At 39.6% G+C, this 23,570-nt stretch overlaps 4 protein-coding genes and 1 pseudogene across 22 annotated transcripts; 2 read left to right on the top strand and 3 right to left on the bottom strand.

Annotated features, from left to right (window-relative positions):
• Window positions 1–189: 189 nt before the first annotated feature.
• Window positions 190–636, bottom strand: LOC103990150 (zinc finger protein ZAT8). Its single transcript, XM_009409200.3, has one exon. The coding sequence runs from the start codon at window positions 634–636 to the stop codon at window positions 190–192; it is 447 nt and encodes a 148-aa protein (XP_009407475.2).
• Window positions 637–4,199: 3,563 nt separating this feature from the next.
• On the top strand, window positions 4,200–6,828 carry LOC103990263 (protein ALP1-like; annotated as a pseudogene).
• A 105-nt stretch (window positions 6,829–6,933) lies between these two features.
• LOC135639613 (ras-related protein RABE1c-like) lies at window positions 6,934–10,509 on the bottom strand. The gene is made up of 8 exons (XM_065153448.1): window positions 10,167–10,509; window positions 8,326–8,398; window positions 8,100–8,200; window positions 7,924–7,989; window positions 7,734–7,831; window positions 7,561–7,623; window positions 7,389–7,481; window positions 6,934–7,322 (listed from the first exon to the last, which is right to left on the bottom strand). Exons 1-8 carry the CDS (start codon window positions 10,237–10,239, stop codon window positions 7,239–7,241), a joined length of 651 nt encoding a protein of 216 aa, XP_065009520.1. The 5' UTR covers window positions 10,240–10,509; the 3' UTR covers window positions 6,934–7,238.
• Window positions 10,510–11,596: 1,087 nt separating this feature from the next.
• On the bottom strand, window positions 11,597–17,120 carry LOC135640366 (syntaxin-52-like). The gene is made up of 7 exons (XM_065154723.1): window positions 16,961–17,120; window positions 15,544–15,776; window positions 12,909–13,010; window positions 12,601–12,704; window positions 12,422–12,522; window positions 12,287–12,331; window positions 11,597–11,888 (listed from the first exon to the last, which is right to left on the bottom strand). Exons 2-7 carry the CDS (start codon window positions 15,759–15,761, stop codon window positions 11,757–11,759), a joined length of 702 nt encoding a protein of 233 aa, XP_065010795.1. The 5' UTR covers window positions 15,762–15,776; window positions 16,961–17,120; the 3' UTR covers window positions 11,597–11,756.
• Window positions 17,121–17,337: 217 nt separating this feature from the next.
• Window positions 17,338–22,936, top strand: LOC135581594 (small RNA-binding protein 11, chloroplastic-like). Of its 19 annotated transcripts, none has more exons than XM_065155987.1 (8): window positions 17,429–17,499; window positions 17,775–17,843; window positions 18,046–18,148; window positions 18,478–18,654; window positions 20,224–20,346; window positions 20,674–20,770; window positions 21,664–21,702; window positions 22,346–22,936. In XM_065155987.1, the coding sequence occupies exons 6-8, from the start codon at window positions 20,705–20,707 to the stop codon at window positions 22,763–22,765; spliced, it is 525 nt and encodes a 174-aa protein (XP_065012059.1). In that variant the 5' UTR covers window positions 17,429–17,499; window positions 17,775–17,843; window positions 18,046–18,148; window positions 18,478–18,654; window positions 20,224–20,346; window positions 20,674–20,704; the 3' UTR covers window positions 22,766–22,936. The 19 variants fall into 19 exon arrangements, 14 of the variants coding, with proteins under 14 accessions (XP_065012070.1, XP_065012068.1, XP_065012071.1 ...); XM_065155991.1 differs by having other exon boundaries at window positions 18,469–18,654; XM_065155992.1 differs by lacking the exon at window positions 18,478–18,654 and having other exon boundaries at window positions 20,228–20,346.
• The last annotated feature ends 634 nt before the right edge of the window (window positions 22,937–23,570 follow it).

The raw sequence follows: 23,570 nt of genomic DNA, 5'->3' as shown, positions 1-23,570 counted from the left end.
TTTATTTGTTGTTGAAGCATGCTATTTCTTGAATCGTAAGATCTATGAAAGCCAAACTCACTAAATTCCATATGAACCAATTTGTAGTCTCAGACGGAGTATATGATCATCTACTCCATTTATTCTAGGAAAATACGAAAGAATAGAATATCTCACAATGAAACCCTATACATATAGAATTTGCGTATTCTATACGAACAGCTGAAGCAGCTGACAGTGAGAACCAGTCTTGCGGACTCGATGCAGATCACCGAACTCTGGATCAGCCATTGTCAAGTCCATCTTCTTCGGATCACTCCGCTTCGAGTCCTCGGCCATGGGCTTATGTCGGCGCATGTGGCCGCCCAGAGCTTGCCCCATCGCGAACTCCACGCCACAGATGGAGCACCGGTGCACGCTGCGTCTCGACGTGGAACGATCGACCCTCGGGCGGTTGTGGCTGGTCCGGTGGCCGCCGAGAGCCTGGAACGTCGGGAACTGGCGGCTGCAAATCTTGCACTCGAACACGCCCTCCGCCGCTCTGACCTTCTTGCGAACCGTCGCAGGCTTATCCCCGCAGGAGAGCGACAGCAACAGCAACAGCTCTGCGCCTGCTGCTTGTTCTTCTTCTTCTTCTGCTTCTCTTGAACGCTTCATCCAGCGGCTCGATGCCTTGAACTCTTTCCGAGATACGAATTGTTGCACTGGTCGAGAGGCTCCGCGCTGTTGATTTATACATGCAGATTCTGCGATCGCTTACCGTGCGCGCATTCACGTCAAATGTCGCGACTGCTTACGCTTCCAACACGCTATGGATAAGCAAAGCGTGCGTTTGAGGAGGTCCGGGTTTCAGATCGCTGCAGCTGCGAAGGTTCCCTCTGTTTCATGCTTAATTTGCAGTGAACTGTACGTGAGACTATGGCTCGGCATGGGCGGAAGAAGGGTTACTTACAGTATACGCGGTTTACGGATTCGCTGCTTTGACTCGTCCTCCTTCGCTGCGAAGCAACACGAGCGACCGCGTCCGCCGACCGCTTTCAAGGGGCATTAGCCACCTTTTGAAAGTGGGGTCCCGTGCGATGGGTCCCACACCACGTCACTCCTGAATGGCCTCGCTGTCCTAATCGGGTATCCCTGGGTTCGTGAACATGTGGTTGTGATTCGTTGACCCGTTGGGGTCCACTGAAACAAGAACCCCGTTTTTGTACGCATTTGAAGCTTCCTGCGTCATGAGATTTGAACCACTTTGCGTGATAGACTCGATGCGACTAAAGAAACACCACCGTTTTCGTTCCTTGGATATTGAATATGGAAGAATGAGAACGGTCAAAATCTTCCATTTGGAACACCACACCTCATATTCTAAGTCTAACCTTTGCAATCAGCTTGTGCCGCTCGACTATGAGGAGAGAGAGAGAGAGAGAGCCCAATTAGCACTAAACGAGCCCGTTTAAGGCCTCAAAGACATGGAGAAAGCATCCTTAATTGGTATGTGGGCCGTGGGCCGTGGGACGATACTGTAGTTGGCCGCTGTGACCTCTCAACGCGAAATACGACGCGAAAGCGAGTCGTAGTGTTGGTCTCTCGGACACGACTTTTAAGCGTCACGTGCGTCATGCCACCTCTCCTGGCGACGTCTGTCTCTTTCTTTCTGCCTCCCGTCCGTCCTTTTCTGTTCATCCCTTTTGCCAAATCCAGTTCTTGGTGGTGGGGTTGTGATCATGAGCGCTGTCAGAGGGTCAAAGAAGAGGAGGAAGGCGGCTGTGGCGCGGGTAAGTGGTGACTGGTGAGATGACTCCGCTTGATCTTGCTTATTTCATGGAAACATTGATCTCCGATTTGCGACTTCTTTTCTTGTAGGAGTCGGATTATTTTCGATGGGTCTCATGTTCTTTCGCTTGTTAGATTGGGATTCCTGAGTGATTTTGGTAATGGATATGTGCCCGAATCGAAATCTTGATGCTCTTTTAGGTACTGCTTATGCGTCATTATCATCGTGGCAAAACCTAGTAGTTGCTAACATCTATCTGGTATTTCAAAGTTGTCATCGATAATGTGCCAATTAGTGGTTACTGCCATATTGCTAGTATTTCAAAGAATTGTATTACATGTAATGGGGAAGAAGATATGGTTTCTGATTTCCATGTCCTGTTACTGGGCTCCGGTTCCCTTTCTAAAGGAACAAGCTTTTCGAGAAATCGATTGACTAATTTATCGTATTTATCGAGATTTTTATGTATTATAAATATCTATTTTAGCATCAAGTCTAGCTATCGCATTTTACCATCTGAAGCTTTTCCTTGAGCAAACTTTCATGACATTTCAGATTAAGCTGGTCCATTACGCTTTGAGATTGCATTCGGATGATTCTCTTACTGATAAAATTTTCAAAATCTTGGCAGAAATCTCATTGCCAAGTTGGGGTTTTTCTCCTGTTGTTCGAGCTTTAGGAGATATCGGTCCTTATCGATAAAATCAGACACGCTTTTATACTAACCATCGTAGATTTTCTTAACTTGTGACATAACAATCATTACTTGAAATAAAAAAGCTAGTAGCATTATAATCTCATGAGGTTCTATGAAGATGTCGTGATTGTTTATGGTGCCTCTTAGATGTGTTTTGTGGTACACAACTTATCTGCTGTTTTGAGTATCCTTTGACAGGTTCTATGAAGGATGATGATGTTATTACCTTTCTTCTTTTTACCAAAGGATCTTTCACAAGATCCTATTAGAGGCTCAATTTACCTTCCAAATAGATTAATCATTTCTAAAATATGAAACTTTTGAGGTTTGCACCTCAGAGATGATACCAAAGACCTGTTCTTGATAATCTTTTTCGATAAAGTCTTTCCCACCCAATCGACACAACTGTTCTTTTTCTCTTTGGATATAATGCATGTATACATTGCTCATCCTGATGGAACGCAAGTCAGAAACTACAGAAGGTAAGCCTTGCTAGATATGCAATTCTAAAGAGGCTATGCTAATAGATGTTAGATAATTATGCAGATGTAAACAACCAAATTGTTGATGTTATCTTGCAAAGTCGGTTTCAACATAGAGGGGTTTTATGTTGCAGAGCTGCTCAAGTAGCAAAAAGGAACAATATACTGATTCATGTTTCACATTGAACATAAAGTATTAAACTTAAGTACCGCTTTTATCATTTTTCTAAATTAGGCTACAAGACCGCTGATTATGATTACTTGACACTAGCGATTTGTGTCATTAGCTTTAAAAGTTATATGCTCCTCATGGAATCATATGTTTCGGTATTGGCTATTAGCCAACTTGTCATAATTTGTATATCAAGTGAAATATACAGATATTTGTCTTATGGACTTGACATAATATTTCTTGCATGCTTTATGTTTCAGTTACTTTGCTTCTGTGATGTTGTGATACTTCTGATGTAACAATAGACCTCATTTGACATTAATAAATAATCTATCTTATTAATACTAAAACAAAATGTAATCATGTTCTGTTTTTATTGTTTGGCACGGCCCAAGTTTGAATGTGGATTATCCTCTTAGCCTATCTTCTTCATTGGGACTTTCTTCGGCAGTCTTTATGAAGAGTGGCCCAAAATTGTAGTTAAAATTAATTTACCAAGAACCGTTCCTTTTCAAAATGAAATATAAAGACTAAAAAGCGGAAGTTTTGTTCCTTATACTTTGTCTTGACATGAAACTTTGTGTCTATGACTATGCAACAGACAACCTGGTTGTGTGACAAACACAAACCAAAGAATTATAATTTTGTATTGGATGAGAGCATCTTTTATAACTTGTTGAATTGATGAAATGATGATGGGTTTAGTAGCTCAGCAACAATAGACTTTCCTAGGTGAAAAAACAAGTGAACCTAACTTTCTTTAGCAAGTTTTGTATGAGTTTCATTGGAAGCAAACCATATCTGCTTCCTAATGAAAGGGTCTTGTATGGACGCATTAATTTGGACTTATGTGGAGTAGTAAAATGATAGTGCCTTCTTTATCATTAAGGTACTCATAGATTTTGTACATCAGCATTCTACCTATTGACTAACATGGCTTCTATCTTGTTTTTGGCTATACCATGTAACTCTCATGATATTGCTTGTTCTCAGCATTATGCATTGACTTGCATGAAGCGATGAATTTATAGTGAGCAGTTTTAGTTTGCTATTATATGAAGACCATGTGATAATCTCCGACCATTTTTCAGACACACAATGGTAATGCTTCCAGGACAATTATCATTATCCCAAGAACTTAGAAAGTTTGAGTCGGTTTTTAAGATGTCAAGGAAGACCTTCAACTACATATGCTCATTGGTCAGGAATGACTTGATAGCAAAAGCATCAAAATTTGCTTTCGCAGATGGCAAAATCCTTTCTGTAGAAAATCAAGTAGCTGTTGCTCTGAGAAGATTAGGCTCTGGCGAGTCACTATTGAATATTGGAGTATCATTTGGGATGAACCACTCAACTGTTTTCCAGGTGACTTGGCAGTTTGTAGAGGCGATGGAGCACAGAGGTATCCAACATCTTAGATATAATCACTGGCTGGCCCGGAAGCATGACTGGGTTCCCGGTTTTATGCAGCTCAGGCTTCTTCAGGATGTGTGAGAAAGGTATGAGGCTAAATGGAGAGAAGGTGGAGCTTCCTGAAGGTTCAGAAGTGAGGGAGTAGATAATTGGAGACTGCAGCTACTCCCTTCTTCAATGGCGTCTCACTCCCTACTGAGGGAAGGATCTTTCATACGACCGAACTGAGTTCAACAAAAGACTTTCTGCAACCAGGGTGGTGGTGGAGAGAGCATTGGCAAGGTTGAACGTGTGGAAGATCATTCAAGGGGGAGATGTGGAGACCTGATAAGCATAGGCCGCCGAGCATAATTCTTGTTTCCTGCTTGCTGCACAACATAGTGATAGACTTGGAAGATGAAGTGAGAGGAGATGAGATGCCTTTGTCCCATGAACATGATGCGAGTCACAAGCAACAATTCTGTGACAGCAGACAATTATGGAAATGAGCGACAAGATAAGTTGTGCCAATATCTGTCTGGTCGATTGCCACCTTGAGATGAGCATTGAACTGCTTTCTCTCTCCTTTTCCTTTATGCCCAACAATTGGGTATTGATAGACGTCGCACCAGGTTAATTTTTCGATCATTGGATTTGATTGCCTCTTTCAACTGATACTTCTGGAATGAGCTAGAGTTCTGGTGTTGATTTGGCAGAAGGGAATGCCGATAATAAGATCAATGGCAATCGGCAGTGTACAGATCACAGTCCAATATTTTTCCTTTCTTGAAGAGACAGTCCAATCAGTTTTTCCACACAATTGCTCAGCGAATTCGGTTTCACTGCTGCTGTTGGTTTGTTGACTTCAACCTTATTGCTTTTCCATGGACATTTGGTGGTAGGAAGTGAAGACATTGCTTGAGTTCCATTTCCAAGAAGACAGTCTTCCACACAAACACATCGAACTTTTGATCTGAGTGCTTTGCGATCTCCAATCTTTAGATGGCATCAACAGCCTTGCTGTCAAACAATGCAAGACAACTTCGACTTGTCCAAATTCGGAGCACTAACTATCAACACATGTATGCGTGAAGGTATGCAAATCCGATTCCTTCTTCCTCTTCAGAAACCCAACCAGTCTGTTCCTTGTAGTCAACTCTTCTGCATGCAAAGTCAATTGGACTTCAATGAAGTCAACAAAAATGACACACACACACTTGGTCTGCAATCTACAACAAAAGCTGAGTTGACCGGAATATGAAAGATGTTAATTGCTTTTCTCCTTGTCATACTTCATCCAGAGCCATCGACAATCCTCAGCTCTTTGGTTGACCGAGCGATACCTATGGCGGACAGCTTCGAGGAACCTTCTCAACCTAGATTGCCATGGACTTCCCCAACCGGCAAACCTTCCTCAGCATCTTTCTCATGTAAGCAAACATGTCACTCATCCCATCTGCACATGCTCATGATGAAGAAGATCATCATGATGGCCAGTATTCAATAGCATGTTGGCCATTCTAAACGTAAAACAGCGTCAACAATAAGCTCTCGTCGGTTCTGGCAATGAGCTAACTAGATTGGGATGGAACAACGCATGCACACACGTTCTGTGCTTTGCTTCTGTCAAGCCCTTTTAGGTCAACGTGAGCAACGTTTACTTCTCGTTCAGTTCTAGAAGAGGAGCATTGACCTCGTGTTGCAACAAGACAACCGATCTCTCCTCACCACTGTCTGTCATTTACGTGTCAACCAGGCTACCTTCACAATCCAGCTTGTTTCAGACCTGTCACCTCTTCATCGTTCACCACTCAACAAACCTATACGCATGTATAGGTTTCGTTCTTCCCCTTCAGCTTAAGACATGAAAAGATACAGATTTGGAGGAGAAGGAGAAGAGATGGACAGGATTAGATTGGTCGATATTCTAATGCTTCTGTCTCGAGGAGGCGCTGGAGGCGGCGTAGGGGAGAGCGAGAAGTCGGCGGCGGGATGAGTGTTCGAGTGCAAAACGTGCAGCCGGCGGTTCCCTTCCTTCCAAGCGCTCGGAGGCCACCGAGCAAGCCACAAGAAGCTGAGGGCGGCTGGCAATGACCATGGCCGACCGCAAGGCGGTGCTGCTGCGAAGCCGAAGCTCCACAGTGCTCCATATGCCCTTAGGAGGGCATATGAGACGGCACAGGGCCGTGGGCGACGGGAGAGGGATGCCTTTGGACTTGAACTTACCGCCATTGGAGAAGGATCTCGAGCTTGTACCAAGGTTGTAGATCGTAGACAATATTCCCATGGTTGATCGCTCACACTGATGTATTCTAGAATTTTTAGTTTTAGTTCCATTTTCCGGACTGTGTATGTATAGTATCTATCATGCTGCCCTGCTGCAAATAATTTTTGTTTGGTCCAACAAGAAACTAAGATCCCAACTTATACACAACAACACTAGTAGAATGTATGAGCTGCCAAAGACGAACAATATAATTACATCCCCCGTTCTGGTAGAACCCAAATTACTGTCGTCATAAGAACATATGGCATGCAATGTAAGGAGTTCCAATCCCAAAAGGAAATAAATGTCAGATTACTTCGCCAGTCTCTAAGAACCAACGTATGAAAAACACATGGGAGGATTAAAATTACAATCACCCACCATATGTTCATTATATTCCTAGCATCAGTGAAGTACCATAAGCAAATTAGTTCCCAGATGATACATCCAATCCATCCACCACCTCTCCGATCGCTTTCTCAAGACCCACAGCATGCTGATTTCGCTGCTGCGGTACCCTCGGCAGCTGCCTGGTCCGGTTTGTTAATCTTGATCGTCCGATCCTGCACTCAAACCAACTGATTAAGCTTCCATACACGGAGTAATTTGTTATTCGATAAACTTTCTACCTCAGCTTTGGTATCAGTTTCTGCAAGTCTTTGCTTGATGTCTCTAGCTATCGAAAAAAAGACCTGCTCCACATTTAGGTTTGTCTTTGCACTCTGCAGCATGCAAAATTTACCATAAACTACCATGAGAGCATAAAAGTAGAAAATGAATGCATAACATATTACTGCTTACTGTTTCAAAAAACTTGATTCCATATTCATCAGCCAGTGCTTGTCCCTTTGCGGTCGGCACAGCCTGTGAATCACAGTTTAAACATCCTCTTTGGCAGAATCTTGTGTGCATGTATGAACCGGAAAAGATGAGTCTTAAGCCAACAAGCTGAAATGGACTAGGAGAACACAAACCCGTTTGCTTTCATCCATGTCAGCCTTGTTACCAACAAGAATCTTGTTGACATTATCAGAAGCATGTTGTTCAATGTTGCAGATCCAATTCCTTATGTCTGTCCATTGCGAAAACCATGCACTACCGGAATCAGAAAGAAAATTACACCGAAACTATGCTACGGAAATAACAAGCACAAAAGGTGATTACTGTTAAAGGACGACTCGTCAGTGACATCATAAACAAGCAAAATTCCCATGGCACCTCTATAGTAAGCTGCAAGGGAACAAAATTAGAAGAAGTTGATCCAGAAAACATTTGGAAAACTATAATATGTAAGATATGCACCTAGTAACAGACCAACTTCAGGAGGGAGAAAGAACTACCGGTTGTTATAGTTCGAAAGCGCTCCTGACCAGCAGTATCCCAAATTTGAAGTTTAATTCGCTTGCCATCCAGCTCAATAGTTCTTATCTTAAAATCAATACTGTGTAAACACCAGCAAATTGCAATCAGAACTGGAATATTATGGATATTAGGCAGCATCAAAACAATCATAAGTTGGAAGGCGAAAAGAAAAATGAATCTAGCAGTGCCTGAAACATAACGCACCCAATAGTAGTAATGAAACTTGTCGTAAACGAGCCATCAGAGAAACGCAAAAGGAGACAACTCTTCCCAACACCTGCAGAAAAAGGCTCATCAAAACAATGAACCCTCATATAGATTCAAAAGAGGCATCATCATGTAAGGAAAATTTGACTAAAATGATCAAATTTCTTATCTATAAACAATGGAGCATTCAGAGCAAGGACAGATACAATGACTTTCTTAATGGATTTAGATACAGTGCAAAGATATAAACTGAATCTACATTACTCCATCACTGTGATCACTTGTAAACCAAGTTTAGAAAGTCCAAACAAGTTAGAGCTCAATTCTTTATGGAGGATGATAATAGATCTTGGCTCAAGAACAAACAATTTTATGACAAGAAACTACTCAAGCCAAAAAAGAGAAAAAACAAAGATGGATACAAAAGGATCCTTTCTTACCAAGCCAAGGATAGAAGGATTATATATATTTTTTTCACAAAGGGTAAATGATGAAGGCAGGATTCGAGCCCAAGACCTTATAATAAGCTATCAAAGCCTTTACCAGTTAGGCTAGACCTTCGATTAAATCATACAAATTTCTTATAAATCTGGATTAGAGATCAAATGACCTTGAGACAAATACCAGGAAAATGTAAACTAAAAGAAATTACAAACTTCTGGACAGCTAAAAATCTAAATTATGATTCAAACTTTTAGAATAAAGTTAAGAAAAAGAAAGGAAAGAAATAGATAAGAAAGTGACTTCTACTTTATGTATCTTAAATTGAACCAACATGAGTCATACCAGCTTAACTAGAGCCCAGAACATCCACTTCGGAGCCATAAACGAAGCTAATAAAAGAACAACATAAAACTCATTTAGCAAAATAAACTTGCCCTGGTTACTCTCATTTTTACTAAATTTAACACATCCATACAAAATTTACCATTTCGGATCAAATTTCTGCCCTCAAGTTAGAGTATCTATCAAGTTTCCTTAATCAAATAAAAACTTCTAAAGATTATGATCACATCTCTCCAGCATCATTCATGTGTAACCAGGTTCCCAACTAAGTCCTATAACTTGCATATTCATAATATCCCAACCAACCAAACAATGAAATCTCATCCGAAAGATTTATCTAATCAAGCAGATTTAAGAACCTGATAAATTCTGATCGAGAAGGACAACAACATACACAGTATGCACAGCTAAAATTTAACTGAGGGAATAAAAAATACTCCAAATGAGCTGACTAGACCATGCACAACACTCAATCCGTAACATGAAAATGCAAAAAGAAAACATTTAAGCCTTTCCTAACAGATTAATCTTATACACAATAGAATAGAAGAAAAGAATGCGCTGCCTAGACAACAAGCTTGATGTTGAAGCGTTCTCCCAGAGAAAAAGAAAATAAATAATTGGATTGTTCGTTTACAAGTAATATTGGGAGCAAAGAAAGAGCATTGGAATCTAGCATGAAGCACCATCGAATGATCGACTTTGGATACCATGCCTAAAGAAATCCAATATGCTAATCAGAAGTGTAAGATCCAACGAGATCTAGCTCCCATATCTTACTCGACAAACCCAAACGGATTCCCTATCTCAAACCAACACCCGAACTGTGATCCCCCCATAGATAGAGCCCAAGAAAATCCATGCTTTTATGCTGATCCATCCCAACCACATTGACTGATCGAGCCACATACTCCTTGAATCAAGAACGCACAAAGATCTCACCCAAACAGGGGAAGGGAAGACCCGAAACTTTCAGATGAAAAGCAAATCAAAGGAAACATACACGCAAGCCACTGAATCCATTGGAACGAGAGGGGAACGGAAACCGTTACCGCTGTCGCCGATCAGGAGAAGTTTGATGAGGTAATCGTAGTCGACTCGAGCTCTTGCAGGTGGAGCAGCCATCGCAATCGGGACGAACACCCAAGGTCCGAAGGAAAATATAGACGGATCAAGGGGTGGTTAAGAATCCCCCCTTCCCCCTCCCCAAAGGTCCAACCGCCGGAGGCGAACGATCGAGGAAAGCAAGTGGTGATCAAAAGAGAACAGCTTATAAGATTCCTCAACTAGAGGAGGAGGACGCAGAAGGGTTTGACGTATCGGGTGGTGGAGATATGGAATTGAAGAGACTTGTTTGCGCCTCTGTGGCCGTGGGGTCGGCCGTTGTGTGGGGTTTCGGAGGAGGAAATGGTAGACGGAACCGCCGCACCGCGTTGTAGATGTATTTACGTACGTACGTTCGTGTATATATATACATATACATATATATATATATACATATATATATATATATATATACTGAAAGAAGTTATTAAAATTGAGAATTTTATAGAATGTATGATTATATGAAATGATCATTTTACTCATGCTTTCATCATTACACCTACTCCTATTTTTGAGTAGGTCTCCTCATCGAATCTCATTATAACAATTACACCTACTCCTATTTTTGAGTAGATCTCCTCATCGAATCTCACTATAACAATCGCATGACTCATGCTAGACCTAACGATTCTCCATAACCATAAGAAAGGAAAGAGGGGGTGACTTACTTTCCCCTATAACCTCCATTACTGACGATAAAAGGGTTACACAATCTCCTCATGCCCCTTTCTCACCATCGACTATCGATGAAGAAGAAAACACGCCCTTACTAACCCTCCCATCCCCCACCCCCTTGTCATTGTCATCAGTCAGGCGCAAGAAGGGAGGGGGATGACCCACAACCTCCTCGCTAGTCTAGCAAGAGTTGTTGTGCCTCTATTGTTGGACATTTAGTGAAAGAGAAGATGAACGCAATATAAGCATGACTAGAGACGGAGCAAAAGACAATGGTAAATGGAGACAGAATAATCATTTTAAAAAATATTCTGTGAAAATTTTTAAAAGTTGAGACACTATCTTAAAAATTTTCAAAATTAATTTTTGTTCAAAAATTCACTCATATATAGTTGATAGCTAGTGCAAGACTTCTTTAGATTTCACAATGATACATATAGTCCAACCAAAACATGAGCATAACACGGTAGGACATATATATATATATATATATATATATATATATATATATATATATATATATATATATAACACATTCCCCATCACCTGTGAAGGCTGGCGTCTCCTCCAAATTGCTATGGATTGCCCTCCGACTCTTCCAGCGGTGGCCTAACGAGCAGCGGAAGCCAGCCATATGCCACAATGCAAATTCCAGCATTGTTGCTGGAAGCAAACATGTCACGAGGAGGCAGAATGCAAACACTACAAATTAAGAGATATTTCTATATTATATCAAGCAAAAAAGTGCGGATATTATTTTGCCTTTCTCCCAGGAATACCAAGTGAAATCTCAGGATATAAACACGCAAGACTAGCATCATGCAGATCCATATAAATGGCATATTAGATACTTGGTGCCCTTTCTACAAGTACTTGATGAGAACCCATGCTATCACGATCAGAATCACAATTGCTACTACAGAAAGGAGCAGACACATGCACGAACAACCACCTTTTGTGCGCTTGCTTAGGATTGCCAGCCTCTTTTGCACTCTCTGCATGAAGTCAACAAATGAGAAGCAATGTCTATTTCATAATTACAGTTGCTCAGTCAGATACTGGCACTTGTACATCAAAATCTAACCTATGTTTCTTCAAAAAAAAAAAAAAACTTTACATGGTAAAGAGTTCAGTCTAAAGCAGGATCCAAACAAAGTATAACCTCAAAAAGTCTAGATTTTGAAAACTAGATGGATCGCATTGTTTCCTTAAGACATATACCAGTATCCATTTCTCCTATGGCTATTATGGTTTTATGTATTTACAATATGAAGTTTTGTTCAAAAGGGAACAAAAGAAGCAAAAGGAAATAAGTACTACGTTTGGGTGAGATGGTGGTGCCATTAGACTCATTGAGGTCAAATAAGCTAATGAAAAGAAAGAATGATAATACCTGTAGCCGCGTGTCAGTTATGTCAACATGTTCATCGAGATCATCCTGCATCAGCCCAAAAACACAGTTAATAGTGACTGCTAAAGTTCTGAAAAAAAATGACATTAGAAAGAACTCGATCATGATGTTACATACAATTAATCTTGTATGCAGATCCAATTCTTCATTAACTGCTAGTGCAATATGTTTTGTACTTAACACAGTCTCCTCCAACTTTTCAAGGCCCTCGTCTTGTTCTACAGAACCAATAAATAGATATAGGTCAAATAGAAAACAAACTATTGAAGACAGGAACAAAAATTATCAGAGCATACCTCTCATAATTTGCCTTTGTAAACCAACGATACCTTGATTATCCAACCCAGCAGTTCTGCTTACCACATCAGCTGACTTTTTACCATCTCCAAACAAGTCCTTCCTATGTTTAAATGGATAGTTAACTTGATGACTAACTAGTGAGCTACCATGATAACAAAAGTCCACCAATAAGCCACACATGCAAAAGATGAGACACCAACTTGATTCACATCAGAAAGACTGAAATGCCTTACACTTTGGCAAACTAGAATATGATAGAAACTAAAAGATAAAGAAATACCACTAGAAAGGACTGAAGGCAAACCTGTTGCCGAAGTTTGACATATTTAACTCAGATGCCATCTGGTCCGCTTTAGATTTCAGATTTGCTAGCATTTCTTGACGCTTATTTAACTCCTTATCCTTTCTACATTAAGAAGAAGTTTATAAAAAATGAAAAATTGATTATTTATCATTTTCCTAATGTAAAATGATAGATTGATATCACAATTACAAGTGCTCTGTCTGTACATGAGAAAAAACTGTCACCTTATGCTACCTAACACAAAATGGTGGTAGAATGTCTCATAAATTAGAGACTAGTTAAATGAAAAATATGAACTCATAATAATTATGAATAAATTTATACCAGCAGTATATGGAGAATAAAAAACATTGTAATGATGAACCTATGAACTTTTCCACTGAGCCTACAAAATTTTCAATGCTGCAACGACGTTACTCTTCTATAAAAAAAAAAGAAAAAAGAATACACTAAATCAACCACCTCTAGTACTCATAGCTTTCCACTGATGATAGCATAATATTTTCAGGATAAAGTTCATCAAAAAGTCTTCATTGATGTACTTTCAGTAGCCTGTGGAATCATGAGATCCAGATTCAGATCAACAATTTTTGGGGTCAAAGGAAATGGCCGACACTCAGTTGGAGCTTGATTGGTTTCCTCCGAGTGTCAAGAATTTTAGTTTTCAGCCACAACGACAGCATATTTGTAATATATATCAATACAGGTATTATAGCTTCAAGCTCTATCTTTACTCATGAGACATGCTCAACCTATTTAAATAAAGTTTTCTAAACAACTCATCCATGAAAATCCAACTCTTCCTATCATACAGTTGTTTTTGCTTCCCAGACACCTTCCAAGTAAAATAATCTTCTTACATTGTCATTCAAGAAAGAAAGAAGCAGTTCTGAAGGATTATCAGGCAGAGGCTCAAGAGCTTAAGTTCCTAAACACCTTGATTATTCATCGAGATGTCTAAAGATGAGCTTAATTTACTTTTTGCCACCTCTTTAGACATTCATCACAATCTCTCATGTACACTCTTGGAGATAGGATCACACTGGAAGATACGACACTGCACTTTTAAGAATATTCACTCTAATGTGAGGGCTGTTCTAGAGGTGAACAAGTATGTGGTAGACAAAAATGAAACAGATGAGTTGCTATGATGTGATGGCCTGGACTAGACAGCAGAGAAAGTTGAACTGTTACAGAAAAAGAAAAGTGAGATGGAAGACGGGGAGAGGCAACTGCTACTTAAAAAGAAGTCAAAATAGGAGGAAACTGGAAAGAATTGCATTTTGGTTTCCTATTAAAGAAAAGAAAACTATTTTAGCACACAATTTCTTGCATCACGAACCCAGCCGAACCAGGTAGGTTGTTATGCCTTCAAAAAGAGGTACTCACAAGACAAAGGTGAGTTGTGACTCATATAATTGAAATGAAGCTAACCAAATCGAGCACGATCATCAGCTGAGATTGCCGAGTTGGTCTAAGGCACCAGATTAAGGCTTTTCCAAACCAAAAAGATCGAGCACAATCTTAACCACTTAAAATCCTCATGTTCTCGTCAGATAGATCATCAGAAATATCACATAGATCTTTACAGGTGATGTGAGGTCCAGAGGGACTATGGTTCATCACATCACTGGCACCATATTATAGGCGTGTCTCTATTAGAATAGAGATTTGCTGGGATACACATCACATGTAATTTGCTAGTTTGGTATCACATGTGGTAACTCATATACCAGTCGACACTAACCCATAGTTAATGTTGAACTAATCAGATTGGGATATTGTATATCATGTTTCTTTTGTACATATACTTAGTTTCTTTGAGTTACCTCCAATATCTCATCCAAACCATCAATATATCCCCCTTTCCACAAAAGAAACAATTTTTGTGAACTTTCTATCTGCATTTGCTAACTCACTTTGCTGCATTCTTGAAAGTTAAAATCTGAAAAGGGCATATTCAAGATATCACCCAAACCATTGTGTGTCAACAACAAGGTCCCAATGCGTAACCAACATTTTCAGGGTTGGCTGTTCCCAGATAAAGGATTCACCAGAACAGCTAGAACAAGATTTTTGATTTTTCAACAGTCAAGAGTCTGGAAGAACTGAAATTCCCTACCGTGCATTGTGTCCATAAGAGATTCACCAATTGCCATTAAATCTGTTTATTTTTCTTCCATTTAGAATCCCAGGTTGACTAAAAGTGATCCTGTTAGAGAGCTATCTATGAGGGTAGCTTCTCCCAAACAAACAATAATAGACAGAGTTTTGCTTCTGGAAATACAGTACTGACAGGACATAGACCTCTTGTCTTTTTGTTCTTTTCTGCTTTTATCCTCTTCTCCCTTGTGATTCCTATCTTTCCTTTTCCTTCTTTTTCTCTTATCTTTCTCATAGCAGTAACAACAAAGCATTTTCACCTCTCAGCCTAATTTAGTGCGAAGAGTTAATTTTGTCAAAAAATACTCTACTGTATCCCCCTCATTAGATAGAACAAGTCAAGACTCCAAATAACTTGACCCTAGAACTACTAGTAAACCCATCCTAAAATAATGAAAAACTGAAATTACAGGCAAAAGAAAGGGTAAAAGTATTGAATAATGAAAAATTGAAGGAATTAAAAAACACATACATTGGTTGCAAACTCGGAAGCTTCGAAAGAATAGACTCCAAGCTCTCCAATCTGGTCCGGAGAATTGTTATCTTCCTCCTCATTGCAGTTAAATGGCGTTGGGTATCTGGGCCTGATGGAGGCAAAGATCCCCTTTCAGATATCATCACACTAATATCCTCTGCAAGCTTTGAAGCTTCATTGAGCTCCCTCGTCCATTGATCTAAAGAAGTTGCCATTGCTACTGACAGAATCTACATACATAATCTCCACCGTAAGATATCAAGAAATCTAATCTGTAGCTTCTGTTGTAATATAAAGCATAATATTAGGACTAAGAAATTCTCAAGATGAAGCCCATGAAATAACAGAAGACACCAATGAAATCTGGCATCTAATTTACTAGGAAAATGATAATATCAAGACTGATATTGTCAAAGCAAAAAATATTGCATAGAGGCCAAAGATACTGCATAGAGATAACATAATCAATTCAGTGAGCTCATGAAAATGATGATGTTGAAACTTAAAGAAATCTTCCTAGTTACAAAGGCAAGCGAGAGTAATATTTCAAATATATTCTATCAATCCAGGATACTGAATAATAACCTGATCATGATAAAGAATGTCAGGGAAGACGGATCAAAATGAGTGAACCATGACTCCCATGTAAAAATTGGTGGATATTAATAAGTAAAACTGCGATCGAACATTCTAGATAAGAGTCAAAGAATACTCGGATCCATCATTCCAGATAAGAGTCAAAGAATACTCAGATCCATCATTCTAGATAAGAGTCAGACCATCAATTGGGCGAGGAATAAGACTCCGGACTGGAAACATGCGATCATGTCCAAATAATCCAGGCCTACTCCGACTCAACATGTTCCCCGCTGAAGACATACTGGTATCCCCAATTATGTACATTGTTAAATCTGGACATCTACAGAACATCATGTTTTTTCCACTACACATTTATGAACTTCCAACAATGTTCCTCTCTCTCATCCCCCAGAATCGTCAGAAAACAATCTTCCATAAATTTTCATCTTCATCGAATATTTCTCGAGATTATCCAACAACACTTCCAACCCCAGCACGATAATTTTTATGAATCCCCTCCCCATTTATGTTGGATGAACCCTAGATCTCAACCAAGACAAATTCGACATGCCAAATAAGAGGATGACGTTCGTAGTGTAGCACTTGGTAGGAACCCAAACCCAGTAATACGCCTCAATCTCGACGGGGACAAATCCGATGCGGCGAGAAGAGGATGAAATTGACCAAAGGAATTGGGAGAAATCCAAACTGCTCCAAAACAATCACAACTCCAACCAAAATTCCCAATTAATAATCGAGAAATCACGACAATCTTTCAACAAACAGACTCCGGCAAAGAGAAGAAAAGTAATCGCCAATATATGGTATTGCGGACCTTTCTTCGCGAAGGATATGATCGAAAACGCCTTCTCTTCCCCTCCCGTCTAATCCGTTCCCACAATACTCCTCCGTGTCGAGAAACCCCAATTTGAAGGGCGCTACCTTGTCGTCCTCATCTCTTTCATTTTCCGAACGCAACAGAAAAAATCCCAATAAGCAACGACTCCGAAACTTGCGTTTACATGCTTAATTAAACCCACTTAATTATTAGAAAGACGAAGTCATTATTTTATACACGCGTACGGTTGTGATCGTGCAAATTCCAACACATTCCCGGACCTAACCTGATCGGATCTATAATGTTGTTCAAATCCGACCCGTTAACTAGTTGCTGTGTCTCTGAGGCTGAGTAAGCGTCCCGGGCGTCAAAAGGGTTCTGTTAGGGTTCGCTTTGTCAGATGGAATAGACGATAGAGAATATGAAGTAGCAGGCAGCGAGAGTCATGTGGAGTACAGCAATCTGGAGGAGATTCATCCTTCCCGAGAGAGGGTTGTGCTTTCGTCGGGATTTCAGCTCCACGATATACGTCAGCAGTATGTCTTCGTTTCTTGCGTTACTCTTGCAACCCAGGCACTTGCTAATGCTAATAGCTTCGTTGGTCTTGGGACAAAAAGCTTCTTTGGTTTTGTCTTTTCGTTTTCGAAGTGGTTCTTTTCTTTGATTATTTGCAGTTTTGGTTATGATGTTGTGATCCGTGTCCAGTGAATTGATTTATCTGTTGTTCTAATAACATCATTGGTATGGTCGCTGGTCCCCAATCCAGCAATCACGCTACTAATGCTTGGGCGCTTTACATTTGTATTATCAGGACTATCATATTACACAAGCGATGAGGATTTCGAAAACATGTTCTCGCGGTTTGGCCGTGTGGAGGAAGGTATTTTTTGTCGGTGACTGTAATCTTTCTTGTACTATATTGAAAATTTTGATTCTAATTTGATTAGTACTCGCCAAATTAATTGCTTTCTGGATCATCTTGTCTCAAATCAGTTATTGCAGTGCCTTGATTGTGTTTGATGTCTAATTCTGTCGTTGTTTTTGGTGCTTTCTTTTTTTTCTTTTTGGCATGGGGCAGCTAGGCTTATCAGGGACGCAAGAACTAATAGGCCTAAAGGCTTTGGCTTTGTGACTTATGCATCTGATGCTGAAGCAGAGAAGGCAATAAAATCTATGGATGGAAGGGTACGTGTCTCAATTACTTTTTCTTTTAGAAAATCAGTGATGTGAAGAATAACAGACAAACTATTTATAAACTCAACTAGAGCTTTTATGCTTTTTGAAATTTGCATTGATCATGTTGTCTTGCAATGTTTTGCAGTTAGTTTTCCTTTTTTTTTTCAACTGTCACCTTTTACACATTCAAGTATTTTGTTTTGCAAGTTCCGGTGTAGTTTTGAACTTGTTGCATTCCTCCTAGATGATAAAATGGAGTATGCCTGAGTCATCTTTAAAACCGATGCTTTATCTTTTGTCTGCGGAGGCTGAGCCGAATATTGCTTTAGCAACTGCAGGATGAGGAACTTTTGAGGTCAAGCATATGCCTCTACCATTAAGATGCAATTGAGGTTGACTACTACTTTGTCCTCCTAGAACTGTGAGACCCTGGATATCAGGTTGCTGTTCTTCTCAAATCTGTAGATGGTACATCCTTTACGTTGGAAGAAGACACAGAATTTGGCAGGAACTAGGTAATTCCCAACTGAATTGAGATTCTCAGCTTGGGTTGTCAATGCCTACAAACCTCGTTACAAGTGCACACTAGTACATGAGTTTATGGAGTCAAGCAGACAAGCAGTTGCTGCTTGAAATTATGGCAACTTTGTTCCTAGCATTAAATTCTTCCAATCATAACTATTGATGATAAAATTTTGAACCAATAATTGAACATTCAGACAGTCCCTAATGTCTATCTTCTAACTCATATTATTATCATAATTAAGCAGATTTGCCCTCAAGGTCAACCATGGTTTTAGTTCATTGGAAAGTCTGCAAGCAAGCATAAATCACTTGTTGAACTTCGGTGAAGCTATGCTTATGTCCTTTCCATGTCACGAAATTAGTTGGAAAACACATCAATTACTTGCCTAATCAGATGGTGACTCAAACTTGGACTCGGCATGACAAGTAAATGGATCATATTTGTAAGCAAAACCTTAACTGGAGGTTGTTTTGCTTGTAACAGAACATGAAGTTGGCTTCACCATGGAACAGGGCTGACATATTCTGAATAGTTATCACAAGTGTATCAAGTAAATTGATCAATATCATCTCTGCTGAAAATTATGATTATTTATCACATCTGATGTGATCACATTGAAGGAGTATAAATTTTCATAGTGTTCCCAAAGGAAGTTACAAACAGTGTCCAAATGACAACTATAGATATGATTCAACATGGTGGTTAACATTTTTTCTAGACAGAGAATTCTTTATCTTATGGATGAGATAACCATCATTGGAACTGTTCAGTCTTAAAAATACCCAATGTAATTATTCATTGAATATTTCTAGGATCTTCTGTCTAGAGATAGATTGATTGATAATTGCGCAATCAGTGACAACTTGTCTTTAATAGCTAAGGGAATTTAGTTTGTGACTGTATCCTGTATCGCATGTGAGTTCATGAAGTAACTGAGTTCCCAAATCCAATCCATGAGTTTTGTAAAGTTAGATTTGGATCTATGATCTTACTGGTTGTGATTATTAAGTTGCTTAACATGCTTATTCTTGTGTTTAATCTAGTTATACGTGAGATGATTGGGTTCGTTGAAGGGCTATGGATGGAGAGCCACCATACCCAGATGTAACTATATATTGCTTTGACCTTGGTCCTGGCTAACTTGACCCATCTGCATTCGGGTTAAGTAAAATTGGTTTGAAACACTCTGCCATCTAACTAATGCCAGAACTTGAGGTGACGTAGGCTTCCCAATTTGAAGAATGGACGTGGGACTTTAAGTAGAATCGAGAACAGTTCATTCCAAACATTGAATAGGAGTTTTCCCTCTGCATCCAGTACTTATTCAGTACAAATTATTAATTGCTGTAATGTTGTAGAGGAAAACTGTGTTGTTTGTTTTTACATCAGTCCCCCATTGTTAAAAGTAATTTCATGTAGAGCCCAGAAAGAAAAACGATGATCACATATTGCTTAGTGAACAGATAAGCAGGAACTTTAAAGGTGATTTGATATAGTAAGCATCAAATTTAGCAAAATTACTTGTTTTTCACATTGTCTCATCTGCCTATGCTGTTAGGCAGGTAAGAGGCAAAGAGTGAGCCGTGTTGCCATGGTAGAGGGCGAGCTTTGACACTATGGCGAGGTTGCTCTATTGCACTTTGGTTTTAAGGGTTTGAACCGTGAAATCATCTACTCACTTGTAAGTGTAAGACTAGGTTTTTTATCCTTCTAGGTCTCATTTTGGCATGAGCCTTGCACATTGGGCCGCCACTCTTTATATGAGTAATTTTTTGTTTATATTATTTATGTTTTTCTTTGTTAAAATCATAATTGAGGTGCTTTGAGTTGGCAAATTTGTTATATTTCTTAAAATATTGAAAGTTTAATGAAGTACTGTTCTAGATTAGATCGTGGTATCTTGATTCTGCAACTATATAGAAATGGCATGCACATTAACTGACAGAAAGACAATGTATTTTTAAGTGTTCCAATGTATTTCTAACACATATACATATGATTTTGACAGATATATGGTGGGAGGCTGATATTTGTGGAATATGCCAAGTCTGGGTCACAGGAGGACAAAACATAATTTTCTCCAGTGGTCTCCAGTTGCTTACAGAGTAATTCCTTTTTAGGATTTTTCCTTTAATCAGTAAAATGGTTCTGCTGAATGGTGGCTTATAAAAATTATCCAAGTATAATCTCTTCCTCTTGTTTTTATGCCTCTTGTGGTACCTTCTTCCTGCAGCATTTGCTGTTCCATTTTATGTTAAGGCCCTGCAATGAACTGCCAAATATTTGAGATTCATTCTATGGTAGTACTTCTGCAAAAAAATTGTCTTGGCATTAAGAATGAGGGTGTCTTGTGAAGCAGACATCTAAAGCTTATTTAAATTTGACCTCTAATCAGGTATTTTTCTGGTGATTATGAATTTTCAACTGGGACTTGAGCAAAGCTTACGTTCATGAGGGTCACCACCAAGCTGCCATATAAGAATCTTTCCATGCTGTCTCTAGATAAGATTTTCTAGAAGCCCTATACTCAAGAAGTTGTTTGATTTCTGATTGATGAATCAACTAGATATTGCACAAATCTTACACAGATTTTATTATTATACTGAAGCATAAACATATGAAAATTTATTAACTCTTTTTTATCCATGTACCTGAAGGCGAAAGCCACTTAGATCAAGTCTTGGGTTTAACTCCTATATCGGAAAGGTCCTATGAATGTTTTCACTGCATATGTTCTTCCTAGCACCAAACATCTAGCTCTTCCTTGATGATAGTATGAAGTTATTTAAGTTATATGGTTCTCTTTTCTTATTATTTAATGAAGTTCTAGATCTGGTCATGTTTGATTGCAGACTTAAAGTTACTTGTAGATGGTAGTTTATTTATTGGTTTTAATGAACATGCTTGCTATTAGAATATGGTTGAGTTGACAAGATGTACTGTTCTTTTCTTGAAAGCCTTAGTTCCATGCTAAAACATAAACAAATTTGATTGCCAGGGATGTTCATACAAAGATGGAGATCAGATCCCATCAATGGTAAGTTCAATCCAGTTAGTAGTCACAAACAGAACTGTATGGTTCCATTTAAAGGTGTAATTGAATAGGAACTGCATATAAATAAATAACTTGTTAATCTGAGCATAGCCTTGGAAAAATTCTGTTGATGTCCATCCTTGGAGTCTTTGTTTTTGAGTTTTGTGGCAAATATCAACTCCACAGTGCTTTAGAAATGCAATGACCATTTAAACCTCAAGGCATATGTACAAAGTCTCTTCTATGCCACAGGTCACTTGGACCTGACATCAAAAGGATAAGGCTGTCTCTCTTTTCTTACCATTTTCTAGTTGTACTTTCTCCAGTGAGGTTGAGTTCAATAAATCATTCCCTTGGGATACAGACATCACCCTGCCACTTATCCATATTGCCTAAATTAATTTTTAGTTCATCTGCAATCTCCATCTTAAACTTTGGATCTACAGTCTCAGAGTAGATGGCTAGATTTGACTTTATATTAGCATTAGCCCAGCTTTCAAATGTGGTTCAACCATGTGCAGTCTTGTTTTGGATTGGACCAAGTACATAACCCATGGATATCTCCTTTCATGTTCAGGGCATTCAGGTAATTTCAGACCACATTAGATCCCATATTCTCTCATAAATTATTTCCATTCATGTGCAGGGCATTCTTGTAAATTCAGAACATGTCAGATCCCCATGTTCTTCTATATGTTCGAGCCCCTCTGGCCTCTCCCTGTTGCATCATTACCACAATAAAGCCGCTTTGATTTCTCTGCTCCCCTGTTCCCTTCCCTTCTCTTCCTTCTCCTCTGCCTCATCGATCCACTCTCCCTGCGCTCATCTGTGTCCGGAGAGGATGTCTTGTAGGCCTAGTCGTCACCAGAGGAGGGCGTCACAGAGTGTCTTTGTTCTGCCAGAGAGCTTCTCCATCTCTGAAGCTCCTCCAATGGAGGTTGGCGAGAAGAAGACTGCGGTGGAATCGTCTCAGCCATCGTCTGAACCTGCAGCCCCTTCGCCTCCCCCACCAGCGTTGCCTGGCCAGGAGTTCAAGGAAGCTGTTGCCGAGAAGTATCGAGACTAAATCATGCCCTGCAAGCTCTCCTTGCAACCTTAGAAATTTCCATCGAAGTCGGTCAATTTAATTTCATCAGCACTAGTTTCAGTGTTCTTATGGAACCTCTCATCCTACTGGTTGATGGGATGCAGAATAAATGAACCATTTATTACTTTGATGTATCAAAGTTTCGTAGAATTCCCTCTGGATCTGGCAACTTTTATACATACATGACGAATGCCTGCTATCCAACCAATCTGATTTTTCCTTGTTCCTCTCTTGTAGGATATATATATATATATATATATATATATATATATAGAGAGAGAGAGAGAGAGAGAGAGAGAGAGAGAGTATTGTTTCATGATCTGGATTTAGGGTAACAATGTGCTGTGCCACTTGAACTTGGATTAAGCATGAAGGCTAACACATGAGAATAAGGACATATATATGCATATATAATGGTCTTATAACGTGTGTGGTTTGTGAGGAATCCTAGTCGCAACTACCGTATCAATCCAGATCTTTTGAGGAAGAGTTCTTCACCCAACAGCATTATTGAGCCATACATCGTTGCCATACACGTGGAATCGAGGCTTGGCACGACCCAAAAGTCGTGGGGCCACGATCAATGTGGTTTGGTTCCACGTTGGACATTGGTTCGGGTTTGGTCGAATCGTTATTTGGCGAGATCGACGATTTTGGTGTTTGCGTTTTGCGACGGCACGATGCGAAGGCGGTTCCATTTTATTTGCAACATTAATTATCTAGCTGCTCATCCTCGAGCGCGGAAAGCCAAAGGAAAAAAGAAGAGCAACCAAGTCGGTACGTC

This window comes from Musa acuminata, chromosome BXJ3-6, assembly GCF_036884655.1.
Source record: "Musa acuminata AAA Group cultivar baxijiao chromosome BXJ3-6, Cavendish_Baxijiao_AAA, whole genome shotgun sequence".
Classification (NCBI taxonomy): Eukaryota; Viridiplantae; Streptophyta; class Magnoliopsida; order Zingiberales; family Musaceae; genus Musa; species Musa acuminata.
The sequence above is the reverse complement of the archived record's forward strand: the minus strand, read 5'-3'. Positions and strand labels throughout refer to the sequence as shown.

What these genes read in the sequence shown, in the direction of transcription:
- LOC103990150 (XM_009409200.3), bottom strand. Translation starts at nt 636, where the DNA reads ATGAAGCGTTCAAGAGAAGCAGAAGAAGAAGAAGAACAAGCAGCAGGC.
- LOC135639613 (XM_065153448.1), bottom strand. Translation starts at nt 10,239, where the DNA reads ATGGCTGCTCCACCTGCAAGAGCTCGAGTCGACTACGATTACCTCATC. An exon ending in AGTTTCATTACTACTATTGG is followed by an intron (nt 8,201 to 8,325) that starts GTGCGTTATGTT and finishes GTGTTTACACAG; the next exon opens with TATTGATTTTAAGATAAGAA. An exon ending in AAACTGATACCAAAGCTGAG is followed by an intron (nt 7,323 to 7,388) that starts GTAGAAAGTTTA and finishes GTTTGAGTGCAG; the next exon opens with GATCGGACGATCAAGATTAA.
- LOC135640366 (XM_065154723.1), bottom strand. Translation starts at nt 15,761, where the DNA reads ATGGCAACTTCTTTAGATCAATGGACGAGGGAGCTCAATGAAGCTTCA. An exon ending in CTTCCGAGTTTGCAACCAAT is followed by an intron (nt 13,011 to 15,543) that starts GTATGTGTTTTT and finishes TTCTTAATGTAG; the next exon opens with AAAGGATAAGGAGTTAAATA. An exon ending in ACAAAGGCAAATTATGAGAG is followed by an intron (nt 12,523 to 12,600) that starts GTATGCTCTGAT and finishes TTGGTTCTGTAG; the next exon opens with AACAAGACGAGGGCCTTGAA.
- LOC135581594 (XM_065155986.1), top strand. Translation starts at nt 20,705, where the DNA reads ATGCCAAGTCTGGGTCACAGGAGGACAAAACATAATTTTCTCCAGTGG. An exon ending in GGTCTCCAGTTGCTTACAGA is followed by an intron (nt 20,771 to 21,663) that starts GTAATTCCTTTT and finishes TTTGATTGCCAG; the next exon opens with GGATGTTCATACAAAGATGG. An exon ending in GAGATCAGATCCCATCAATG is followed by an intron (nt 21,703 to 22,345) that starts GTAAGTTCAATC and finishes ATTCATGTGCAG; the next exon opens with GGCATTCTTGTAAATTCAGA.